This window comes from Apus apus, chromosome 3 (genome assembly GCF_020740795.1).
Source record: "Apus apus isolate bApuApu2 chromosome 3, bApuApu2.pri.cur, whole genome shotgun sequence".
Lineage (NCBI taxonomy): Eukaryota > Metazoa > Chordata > Aves > Apodiformes > Apodidae > Apus > Apus apus.
In genome coordinates this window covers 86,263,552-86,277,023 of record NC_067284.1, presented here as the reverse complement: position 1 = coordinate 86,277,023, position 13,472 = coordinate 86,263,552, and the positions used below count along the sequence as shown (strand labels likewise).

Below are 13,472 nucleotides of genomic sequence, written 5' to 3'. Positions count from 1 at the left end.
AGCTAAGACATTAACCTTCTGTCTTGTCTGAAATAAAGTTCACAGTATTGTTGTATGTAAGGCCAGATAAGCAGCTGGTGTCATATTGCTCATCACAGTGATGTGTCGTGAGATAAGATGTATGAAGAGGTGCTTTACAGCATCTGAAAGCTGTAGCAAAATCACCTTTGTGACACCAGGATAACATGACTGAAAATAAAAATCTATCCAGGCAACTTTACATCATCACTAGAGGGGATGACTTCTGTTACCTAGCTATGTCAGTGACTTCAAAACCTTCACTCACAATATGCTCCTTTGACTGACAACAGTGTCATAGAATCACAGAATATTTGGGGTTGGAAGGGATCTCTGGAGATCATCTGGTCCAACCCCCATACCAGAGCAGATCCATCTAGAAGAATGGCTGGTGGGTTTTGCATGTCTCTAGAGACAAAGCCTCCACAACCTCTCTGGGCAGCCTGTTCCAGTGCTCTGTTACCCTCTCAATAAAGAAGTTTTCCCTTATGTTTAGGTTTAATCTCTTGTGTTCCAGTTTGTGCCCATTGCCCCTTGTCCTGTCACTGGACACCACTGAAGAGAGACTAGTCACATCCTCCTGACACCCACCCTTTAGATATTTATAAGCATTGATGAGATCCTCCATCAGTCTCCTCTTCTCCAGAGGCTGAACAGACTCAGCTCTCTAAGCCTTTCCTCATGTGGTAGATGCTCCAGTCCCTCAATCATCTTCATGGCCCTGCACTGGACTCTCTCCAGTAGTTCTGTGCTCCAGTCCAGAATTGGATGCAGTATTCCAGTTTCCCCTGCTATCCATCACACAAGGCAGTCCAAGGCCCGCCTTTGCCTATCCAGATGAGGAACGACATCCCTCACATAGGTTTGGAAAGGAAGAGCAGCAACTTCTGTTCTCTTCTCTGATCTGCAACCAAGTGTCACTAAAACACTGCCACCACTTGACTTGTCCCTGGACTCAACACTGCTGGCAGTGTACTTGTGGGCAGTGCCTGTGCCCAGACAGGTTTGGTATGATCAAACAAAACAAAGCTAATGAGCATCTCCTGGGGTGTGAGGACAGAGGGCAGCAATGAGTGATGTTTGAGGAGAATGGTGCCAGAGGATTCCCAGGTGGAGGGACACCAGCCTAACCCCGAAGGCCCGAGCCTGACCCCAGGGCCAGCCTGGCAGCGCTGTGAGCAGGTGCCCGAGCCCCTGGGCTGGCCAGCAGGGCGGCAGGGCTGCACAGACACCAGCCCCAGGCTCAGTCAGTGCTTCATCCCACCCACATCCTTGGCTGGGCCACCCTGCCCTTCCCGGGCCACAAACACATAGATGGAGACCTGGAATTCCAGCGATGCTGCGTTTTGGGGTTCTTTAGAGAAATTATCTATGATAATTTTAGATGCAATACTCTGTACTTCTGGCTGTGAACAATGTGGGCTTTTCTTTTTTAAATTTGACAGCTTTAAACAAAAAGAAAACTGATCAGTCCAGGAGTAGCACCACCGGAGGTCCTGACAAACTGCAGACCCACAGCTCCTCCACAGGAACAGCAAGCACAGCTAAAGCTGCTGAGGAGCACTCTGAGGAGGGCAACCAATTGCCTGGCCACAGCAGGTGGGATCCCTTCGCTTCTCAGTCACCTCCAAACGATGTGTCCTTGTTCGTCCTCCCAGTGTCCAAGTCATGCAACTCAAACATAGGCCTCCTCATCCCACAGTGAGTTTGCGCCTGGTCTTGTAACAGACTGCCCCTTATTCCACTTGTGTGGAAAGCTCTTGTTTGGTCAGGTAACACCCTGTGTCGTGCCAGGTGAGCCATACGCAGCCACGCTTCTGATCAAGCCCTGTGCTGGGACATGTCAGCAGCCTGCCACATGATCCAACCTGCGCATTCACTGTCAGCACCAGACTGGAGATCTGTCATTTCTCTTTTAGGCAGTATGTGTATTTTAGCCACAGGAGAGAAACATTTCTGGTCATGTGATGGCAAAGATGCTACAAGGTGATTCAGGAGTGGCAGGACCAGATGAACTAATTGGGCAGACCGAATTTTGTCTGCAGATCATAGGATGAACTCTGAATCAAGAACACTGCCTAATAATTTTCCTCACGCAACTTACCTGAACAAAAATCAGTGACAATTATTAAGAAGAAATTATTTCTCTATAACACAGATGCTTCTTTATAGAGACCTTTACTCAGTTTTGTACAGCATAATTCAACAGCAAGTTCAGTCTGGAAAAGGCACAGGATTTCAGCACATTCATCTAAATTCTCAGAGCTTATATTCGCATGTTGAAGTACTTACTCTGAGTACTTACTCTGTTTTGTGGCTATATCCCAAAACAATTCCTGGATTTTTGCTTTTTAATCTTTCTAAAATTGGAGTTATAGAGCAAATAATTAACTGCTGTGAATTTGCTATTCTAAAATAATTTCAAAAATTTACTGCAATCAAACTATTGTATGTACGTATATGTATTTTCTGTTCTAAAAACAAACAATAAAAGCTCACTTAAAAATACAGATCTATTATAAAATTAACATTTTAAAAAACTGTGTGCCAAATTAAATATTCTTCTAATAAGAAGGAATAATATCTTTCCTTTTGGAATAATTAACATGCACAGAGAAATGAGGCTAGACTATTTCACACTGTAAGACAATAATTAGAACACAAAAACTACTTATGGAAGGTGAGGCTCAAGCCTGATACTGCTGAAATGAGTCTTCAGCCTGAGCACTTGATGTGAGCAAACGCTCACCAGTAAAAAGCACACAACCACTTTGAGATCCATTCTCCTCTGCAATTTATTTCAGGAGATAGAATTCTGCTAGTTACACCTGATGAGCTATAAGATGTTCTGCTAGTGAACAGTGTTTATATTTGAGGATGCTACATTTCAGCCAAGAAATCAGATTTGCAACCCAGAAATCCTGTGTCAGGGAGAATCTATTCCCTGCCCTGAATCTTGTGGATTATGATGATTATTTTTTTTTAATCTCCAAAAATACTGAAAATTTTCCTCTGTTGGCTTTGCCAAACTGACTAGAAGTGAAAAGAGTAAAATACAAATAAATAAATAAATAAACCTGCAAGAGCTGTAAAGTGCAAGTGTTCAAGAGATGTCATTTCTGTCTTAGAGAAAACCCTGTACTTATCACTATTATGCACTCATCTAAATTAAACAGACTTTAGTTTTTGCTCAGTTTTCAGTTAAACTCTGCAATTTCTAGTGTACCAAAAATCCAAACCTTCATTTGTTTAGGATCAGAAGTTGTTGCTCACTATATATCAAACCAGTTCTAGTTTCTTACAGGCATATTAGACCACCCTTCACAATGGTAACCTATCAGCATCAGATTCTTCTCTTCCATTTAAGCCAATTCCTATTCCTCCTCCACCAACCAAAGAATCTTTGTCTTGCAGTGTTGTAGACAACAGTTCAAAAGGGGAAAAAAAAAAATCTCAGGACCTCAGTGGAGAACAAGTAGGATTAACAAAGTGCTTATTTCATGACATGTAGAAGAAAAGAAAAAGTATGAAATTTCAAGCAACCCTGGTAGACTGAGATTATGAGCTGAAGCAAGTGGAATCATCTTTACATGCTTTACATTAACCTCCTCAGAAGTGCTTTCACAAGAACAGTGCCATAAAAATTCAAATTAACGGTAATTTCTGTGTGAACAGAAATTCTGCACTCAATATTGTTAATTGACAACAGATATCTTGTAAATCTTTCACAGCACTCTACAACTTTAGGGTAGCATTAAAAACGTATTTCTAAGCAGTCTGAAGTGTAATCCATGAGGAGATTGCTTATCTACAAGGCCACCTGCATGCTGTAATTTACAGTACTACACTGTGAAAGGAGTCTAGAATATTTTAAGAGGCTTTTCTTACAGACTGTTTACAAAACTATTTTTTAAACCATCCATTGCATGACTTCCCTACCCTCAACTAGTGAATTGCCCTCTGCTAATCTTAAGGGAAAGAAATTAGCATTTCCCCAGATGTCTGCCTGTTGAATAGTGGTTTAACTCACTTCCTTTCTTCCATATAGCTCTTTCCATTTTTCTCCTGGTTTCTCCCCCGCATTACAGGTTTTTCTCACTCTGTTCATCCTTACAGAAAGCCACCTTCTCCATCCCAGCTGCCAGTTTCTGAATCATTAATATAGCCAGAAAACAGCAGCAGCAGCAATCCTAGTTACTCTAGGAAACTGCTTAAGAAGCAGTTAAGCTTTCTAGTGTCACACAGCTGGGTCAGGTCAAACCAGTATAACTGATACACTGGGTGAGCCTGGCAACACAATTTTCCCTGGGAGAACACCATGTTAAAAGACATTTAATTTAAAGTGTCTTAACACAGCACTGCTCAGCAGCTGCGCTGCCATAATTTATTGTGTATGGACTCCAGCCACCCAGGGGCAAGATAAAATGGCAGCTTAACACATTTTACCTTACTATTGGGAGTGGTTAAAAACACATGCACAGCCAGCTCTGATGATCTGCAAGAGATCATTAAAGCATTATAATTGACCTTTTTATGATTTAAGGCTCCTATTCACAATTTTAAGCAGTAAACTGTTAAAAGTCATTACAGAAATCCTTAAAGAATTTCCTTAAAGAAACACCTGATCTCCCCTCTCATGCGTGCAAATCACCAGCCTGGGTGTTGACATGATACATCCTTGGCTGTTGTAGAAGCTGGTATTGGGATCCCTGTGTGCTCTACACATGAGTGGCACCACAAAGCATCCTCTTCACATATGCCTGCAAGATGTCAGGAGCAGCATGTAAATCACTGCACATCCTGGTGCACCCCTGCATGGGCACTGACAGCATCCAGCCTGTAATGAAACACTATCAAAAGACTGTTTCTTAAAGGATAAATTTTATCACAAGTTTAAGATTAATTTCTGGTCTCACTGTGGTAGTCACTGGGAATTTCACAGCAGACTTGAAGACAGATAAATTTCATTGTTATTTTGTAATAAAACAAAAAAAAAATGCAGAGGACATATAAATTAACCGCAAGAAAAAGAAAAGTACTTTAGATTGAATATGCCTCAAAATGCAGCATCTGCCAAATAAAGCAACATTGGACATCACTGGGATAGATAATTTTGCCAGCATATAGAGCCATGGTACACTCCATCCTGAGCACCATACACTGCTACTTACTCTCCATATCTCAAGGTCAGAACAAAGAGAAGGCACAGAGCTGGGCAATTAACTTAGCAACTCCTGAGAGAACAGAACAGCTGCTTTACAAGGAGACACTAGAAAGGCTGGGTTGCTTCAGAGAGGAAATGGCTGGGTATGATATTACTGATACCTACAAAACTGCAAAGGCAGCAGATACAGTGAATGCAGAACAGTTATTCCACAATTCCTGCAATACTAGGCACACAGAAGTCTTGGTGAAATTAGCAATTCAGCTTAAAACCAGTGAAGGACAGCATTGCTTTGCAGAGCACAGTGAACATCTGGAATCTGTTGGCACAGAAAGTTGTGGAGAAGGGACCAGTGCATTCAGGAAGAGACTGGGCAAATTCATAGACAACAGGTCCACAAATATGAAATGAAGTAAGCAGGGACATACTGTCCACCATCCCTAATCCAACAATTGTGGATACTGGTGGAGTATTAGGGGAAAGCACAGTAAGCAGCCATCTGGCTTGCATTAAATTCCTAAATTGCATTTTGCTATGCAGACACATTACTGGGTTAGATGGCTCACTGGTCTGCCCAAGCAGAAAATGTAATTTCTTAGGAATACTGATATGAAACAACAATAAAATCCTGTACTTTTTCCTTCAAAAAATATGGACCTTACTAGTAATTTACCAAAATCGCCTGGTTTAATAGGAGTTGCAGCTTTATAAGCCAAGGCTGCTGTTAGCCTTTGTAGTAGAAATTCAATGAGATCATTTCAGACTGATACATGCAAGAAGCGAACAGTCACACATATTTGATACACATTTACTCCAGTATTTCTACTGGGGCAATTTCAGTATATTTCAGTGTAGCTAACAGGCAGAACCTGAAGCATGGCTTGTAAAGCTTATCTTGATAAACAACAATGGTAAGATAGCTCCAAACAATTATATGAATTTTGAGCTTGACATTTTGAATTTTTGCAGTGTTGTTTTTTCTGGCTTACCTTCACTGCACTGAAGCAGAAAGCATACAGGACAATTAAAACCACAAAGCTTCGTGAAATGCTATATAATGCAGATACCAATCCAGCAGCAGCTGAAATATAGACATTACACGTTAGTTCATTTCTTCTTAAATGACAATGTAACATCAAAACAAAAAAATGACACAGCTTTTGCATCACAAGGTTTACAGATTAAAATTAGCTATCACAAAACTGGCTGTTGGCATAACACCTTCAATGCCCCAAATGAGCTTACAAAACTGTTTACAACTAAGACTGAAAGGCCGATGCTACTGTACTCCATGTGTTTTGCATTGACCTGAGGTTGCACACTACTGCTTTTTGTGCTGAACACTGTTTTGCCAAAACATCAGAATGCCTCTTCATGTTGCTACAGAGGAGGAATGAAGTGATCTATTAAACTGGCAACTGTCTAGGAGAACTCCATGTATAATTTTCCTCCTTTCCTTTGCTCCTAAGACACAGGCTCTGGTATCATCCAAAAGCATCCTAACTTGCTTGGTCAACCATGATTTGAACATTAAGATACACAAATAAACTTAAAGGGAGAGAGAAAGATACCAGCTGATCTCTTGCTATAACCTTCTTTGAGAGGTCCCAGAAGTAGTGTAGGAAAACCTGTCAGACAGAATTAGGAGGTGAGCAGTCTCAACAATGGAGACACAGGGGCTGCAAAACCATGCTCTAATTAGGGTTCAACAGACACTGGAATCATTATTGATGGCATAAGGGCTTTATCCAACTTGTTACTTCCTCCAGGTCTGCTCTGATATTTATGAGACAAAAAGCAAAAAAATGCTCATAGAATCTGTATTAGTTTTAACCACTTGCCAAAGGTTGCATCTACAGGAGCAAGCAGAATGATGCAGTAAGCATGGGTTTGTGGAATCAGAAGTGCTGAGGATGTAATATCCATTATATACATGTTTGGGATGCCTTACTGCAGAGTATCTCTAGGCTGGTCCCACAGATTATATGCTTAATGTTGTTTGGAGTGCAATAGGTGCACCCTTACAGTGTACCTATCTTCTAAGTTTCATGCAATGGAATCCAGTTTGCGTACCTCCAACATCACTCCGTGATGCAAAAATATGTGTGTTTAAGTGGGAACAAGGAGGAAGCTTGTTTCTGATCCAAACTAAGATGACAGTGTAGATGCATCCCAATCTCCGCTACTTAAGCCATAATTAAAACCAAAATCCTACACTAACAACAAAAAAATCATGCACCATATTTCACGGGCCTTGTTTAACCTCTGACTGAAATAACACCTAATACCAGAAAATCACAGATCCATTATCATGTTAATATGCCTTACAATATGGAACAATGCAAACATTTTCTGGTTTTTAAACGGAATTTTAACAGGATTTAAACAAACAAACAAACAAACAAACAAAAACAACTAACAAACAAAAACCCAAACAAACCAACCAACCCCCCAAAAAACCACAAAACAACACCTTTTCTTTTTCTGTAGAGAAAAGTTCACATTGGACATGCTAGGAAAGAGCTCACGGATGTCAGTCACATTCTGCAGTCTATAGTAAAGCTTGTACACAACTTTTTCAAAAGAAAAAAGAAATCAAATCAGGGAGGTCTTATTAGTAGTCTCCCCGCTTTTGCATTAGTATCATTAACTGCTTGAGCTTTAAGATGCACTGTGCTTCAAAACATGCAGTAATATGCTCTGCTATAAGGTTATAAGCTCAGAAAGCAATGAAACTGGCTACTTACCAGAACCACCAAAAAGCAACACGTCAATTTGCTCCAAAAGATATATACAGAAAGTGTTGATTTGAGGGAAAAGACCAAGAAGAGAAATTGCAGGAAAGCAATATAAAAACACTAAAGAAAAAAAGAAGATGTATGTTAGAACACAATCATACATCACAATGTATGGAAAAGAGAGAAACATGCTTCACACCAGCATAAGAAATTGTTGCAGTAAATTCTGAAGATTACTTAAATGAGCATTTCTTAATTTCAGCAGCAACAATTAAACATTCCTTCTAATGTATTAAAAATAATATGCTATTTTACATGTGAGAAACTAAAACTCAGACTTTAAGCTTTATTATGGATAAAAAAATAATGGCAGAAAAAAAATAGCATTATGTGGCCTCCTTACTGCTTCTTAAATACTTTCAAAGTTATATTTGCTCTGTTTAAAGTACAGAAATACCAATTTGCAGACTTCAGAATTTCCTCCTTGAATCTGAGACGATTCAAGCACAGGTATAACAATTTGATATAAACATACAGTATTTTGATCGCTAAGATCCCAAGTATCTTGGCATCTGCCAGCAATCACCAGCAGACACCTAAAGCAGAATGTAAAAACTGGAGAAACCTATAGTGAAACTTCCCCAGCTTGCAGCAGTATGGACCTTGATTTTGCAGTAGTGAAAGAGCATTAAAAACGGCACAGAAACTCAGGGGTAAAAAACAGTCTGACACCTTTATCTAGTCTCTTTCTAAACAGAAATACTAACTTAAATGGCTGCCTTACAGTAAAGGAAAATCAGGAGTCATAATTCAGGTAACTGTGCTGCTGGTGTAACATTCTGCTCACTTCAAGCCACTCCTCCTTCCCATGCATTTACTCTTAGCTATGCTCTAGAAAATGTTAAGCACAGTTGTCTAGCAAAGCATCAAAACACACACTTGACCTAAGCCTCCAATACCATCAGCTTGCAAGCATACATGCACATGTTTAATTATATTCTTACTGCTTTGCTGTACTATTACCAAAATGTTCTGCACAGTGAAGGAAACAGATGTGTGTCAGTCACTCTTCCTCATAAACAAGTATGTATTTGTCAGTTTACATCCTAGGAAGACTGCAGTTTCCTCCTATTCATTCTTATAACTACCAAATTAAACAAATCACTAGTATAACTTATTCTCCTTCCCACTTCAGTCAAATTTTAAGAAGGTGACAATAGAATTTGTGTTCTTTGTTGAATGCCAATTTAACATTTTACTCCCAGCTCCGCTTACTAATGCATCTTGTGCTAAAATAAAACAATACAGCGAGTTTGATTCTACAGCTTTTATCTTCATCCTATTATACACTACTGCTATCTAATACTGTAAATCTTGCTGGGGAAGTCAAACACAGGAGAACAAATGACATACGTGTTAAACACAGACAGGGCTCACTTAAGCATGCTTGCATTCACAATGTGCCCTTCATCACAACTTCCTTCCGCTGGCACAAATTATACATACATAAGAACAGGAGGAAATACTGTCTTCTCAATCTTTTACATGCAAATACCATTATTAATCTCCTTTACTACTCTACCCTTCTTTTAGATATTTCACCAAGCCATATCTAGCCAAGTAATGACAACTCTTGAAGACAAGCAATGGCGTGACAGACAAACGGCTGACAGGCCTCATGGACTTGCCATGGGATCAGCTACCTCAAAAACTCACTGCAGAATGCCCAGATCTCATCTTATACTACTGACTTACAGTCCAAACGACTGCCTTTTCTGTGGCAGCCTCAGAAAAGTTGGGCAAGAGCAGAAGGAGGTACAAGATCAGAGAGACATTACATGGCCAGTAAACCAAAATAACTACAGGCGAATGTAAACAAGGAGAGATAAGTTGTTTGACTACAGTAATGTCCTCAGCTTCTCTCTATTAACAACGTGAATAACAACTTCTTTAGCTAAAGTAGCTTTGTTTATCTCATCCTGCACAAAGGAGTATAGCAGAGAGAAAAATAAATTGTTGTCACTTACAAAAGGACCAAATTTAGGAGCAACCACTTCCCTTGTGGGAAGCAGATAATAAAAAGAGCTGATCAATCAGTTGGAATTGCATTATGAATTCCAGAGAAAATTTGTTTAAGCATCCCTCATTTCCATACAGAGCACCTTTAACAGCTGGTCCTAAGTGATGTGTGTGTGAACTGCTGGCATTTAATGCTGCAGTTTGAAGACTTCCTTTAAAGAAGTAGCTACCAGATGTAGGAGCGGTGTAGGTGTAGGAGAGAAACACACATTTTGACTTTGGAAACTTTGGATCTTTTAAAAAACATAGGTAACTCAGTGGCAATGTCACTGCAAACATTTTGCAAGTTTTGAAAATCAGTATTTGAAAAAAAAAAAAAATAGAGAATACTAGTCAATTTGCTGTGTAATAAGCCATACTTTTCCAGAGGAAAAAAAAAAAAAAGCTTTGAATGTTGTTCATCCCCTCCTGAACATCTGGGAATAGCAATCACAGAGGCTTTCTTCCCCTGACATAAGCTCAGTCATTGCTACAAGTGGCAGGCAAAGGACTAGCTATAACAAAATTTTGCAACCACCTGATACTTACTCTTCTGAGATGTCTGCCAAATAATTTCACTCATCTGTCTAATGCTCAAATGGTTTAATCACAAAAACTATCATGTATTAAGTGTGTAACTACTTCTAGCATTAACCACACCTGTAGAACTTAGTGACTGAGGTTGGCTCTGGCTATGCCCTTACTTGCACTATGTATGCCAATCTAACAAAAAGGTAAATTGAAATAAGGAATTCAAAACCACAGTAGGCATGAATTAAAACCATGATCTCCCAACTAATATAAATCAATAGCAGAACCATCATCAATTTAAAAGAAAATAGAATGCTAAAGATTGCTTGAAAGTAAATGGACCTGTTAAAAACACATTTTTTAAGTAATCAGGTTACATCTAACAAATTTCCACTGATTTTCTTTTATAGCCTTATTTCAAGACTTTCATCATAGCATGCTGTGCAGCATCACACTAGTTCCTTGCTAAGTCCTTTCTGTGATTTCCATCATCCAGTTGAAGATGTGTCTGCTTATTGTTGGGGGGTTGGACTAGATGACCTTTAGAGGTCCCTTCCAACCCAAGACATTCTATGATTCTATGATGAGTAAAATAGAAATGAAAAGGTCACCATATGATGACAAACCAATAAAAAGATACCAGAAATAACTATCAAATGGGCAAAACCACAAAACAATAGCAACGCTTTGTTGGTATTCAGTGAGACCAACTTCCCTCCAAAAACAAATACTGTTCAAAACAACTCTATACCTTCAGTGCCTAAGGGAATCTGTTCTCAAAGCGTTGCAAGATGCTGGAGGATTCTGACTGCCATAGCTTAGGGAAGTAGTGGCACTGTAAACACTTGCAGTGACAGATAGCAGCCAGAAGCTGGGACTCCCATAAAGACAAAGCAAGGAGTTGCCACAACTCAGCACCAAACATCACTTGAACAAACATACCCACAGATGGTGCCAGCTCCCAGAGCTGGTGAAGTAAAAGTGGGGGACAAGCAGATGGAAATGGTTTCTTCTCACTCTCTTGCTAAACAGACACCAACTGGGGAGATGTATTTCCTCTCTCTCTCCCCCACCTCCCCCCAGGCTGTTTCAAGAACCTGCTCCACCATCTCTTTTGAGGCCAGACAAAATTAGCACATTTATAACCACACTTCTTTTTCTTATACTGGTTGCTATAGTTTTTCATTTATCTCTATCCCAAGAGTCATTTAAGATTCTTGTTGAATTATTTATCAGCATTTTTACTGTTCACCTTTGACAGGCAGAGAAAATAAGATATAAGAAGAAACTTTAATGAGACCAAAGGAAAGTAATGAAAGAAGCTAATGAAAATAAGTGAGATGCAGGTCTTCATTATTCCCGTGTTTTTAGTGAGAAGGATTGGGAGTCAACGAACACATATGAAGGACCAGAGGGCTTTCCTAAAAATAGCAGGCATTTCAGGCAGTAATAGCCTGACTTGAGTAGAGCAAAAAGCATGGACAATAGTCACAATTGAACAGAGACCTCAAAGGTCATTTGCTCTGTATCACAAACGTTTTCCCCCTACTACAGTAGGTTTTCCTGGTTTGAAATTAACAAACCAATGGGCTGTCTTTGTCACACCACAACACAGTTCCTGGGAAGTTTCATGACTCTTACAGTAACCTTTAACTTTTCTACTTCATACCTAACAGTGTTGCACTACTTGACCTGAGTCCAGTTCAGTGCCCGAATCTGCAACACAAGTAGAGCAGCACCACAGTGAAGACTGACAGCACAAAGCAGGAAGAAGGGTCCTGACAGAATAGGATATTTCAAGCTGCAGCCACCTACAACAAGTGCCATCAGTCCTGTTTTGGGGCAATATCTGAATGTCCTCAGCCACCTGAAGGTATGATTCTAGAAGGAAACAGGTTGGAAGAACTATTGTGGAGAGGCCACTCAACACTAACTCATCACGTGGACAGCAAGGTTAAACCAAACCAAGAGAAAGTGTGTTCCTCATGAGTGGAAGAATGCCCACCTGAGGACTTGGCACCGATTAGCTTCCAGGCATTAAATTTAAAACTCAGCTTATTCCGCAGTAACTGCTCCACACAGACAAGTCCTTACAAAGATTAACTGCATTTCACAGATGATGTCTTTTGCTAATAACATCAGTGACTGCTAGTTTTCTATAGAGATTTTTCTGAGAGTCTCATTTCATTAACAACTCCTCCCATGTGAGGGAAGGTTGCCAGCTGCCCCCCACCCATCTTAGGTCATTCCAAATGTTTCTACCAATTTAAACTAGAGTTGTGCCTCTACAACATGCATTTGATTGCCAACATGGGAAAGCACAGGCTTCCCCAGCTAATGCTTAATTCATTTTTAAACTCCTAAGAAAAATATTGACTCACCTATTACATGGTCTCTGGCTGACTGAAGAGATCTAGGCGAAAAGAGCTTCAAGCCATATATTGTGTAAACTGGAGGATTTGTGTCTTTAGATCCAGCATCTAGCAGCAAAATAAGGCCACACAATACGCAAAAATATACAGGTCTGCTGTAGGTTATGATCTTATTGTGCCCCTGGGAAAAAAAAAAAAAAAAAAAGGAAACAGTGTTTGAATTTTTGAATTTTGTATTCACTCTCCTACTACATGCCCTGCATTGAACTGCAGAGAGGGTCAGGAGTCAAACAAAGTATTTTAATGACTTACCCATACTAATTAGTAATAAAAATGTTACAAGGTATTTTATCTTCTCCAGAGGAGACTTTCAAAAGGTACCAAAGGCAGTTAAGACTAACTCCAGCAATCATTTATGCTTTTGAAAATTGAACTTTCTGGACCTTTCATAATACACTAATTGCAGTAGTTATAATTTTCAGTAGAGAAAAAAAAAAAATCTCAATCTGTCTAAACCTTTTTTTCCAATAGACAATTTTTCTCTAAATTACTTTTATTTTAATGAATGTCTGCTTCAGGTAGCTTGGATTT

The 13,472-nt window shown here is 39.7% G+C and overlaps 1 protein-coding gene across 1 annotated transcript in view; it reads right to left on the bottom strand.

The window, feature by feature from the left end:
- The window catches only part of PCNX2 (pecanex 2), a 156,460-nt gene that overhangs the window by 94,043 nt on the left and 48,945 nt on the right, over positions 1-13,472 (bottom strand). The window contains exons 13-15 of the mRNA XM_051614230.1: positions 12,891-13,062; positions 7,930-8,040; positions 6,172-6,263 (exon numbers count right to left, since the gene is read on the bottom strand). Coding sequence (XP_051470190.1) covers positions 6,172-6,263; positions 7,930-8,040; positions 12,891-13,062 — 375 coding nt within the window. The remainder of the gene's footprint in view (positions 1-6,171; positions 6,264-7,929; positions 8,041-12,890; positions 13,063-13,472) is intronic.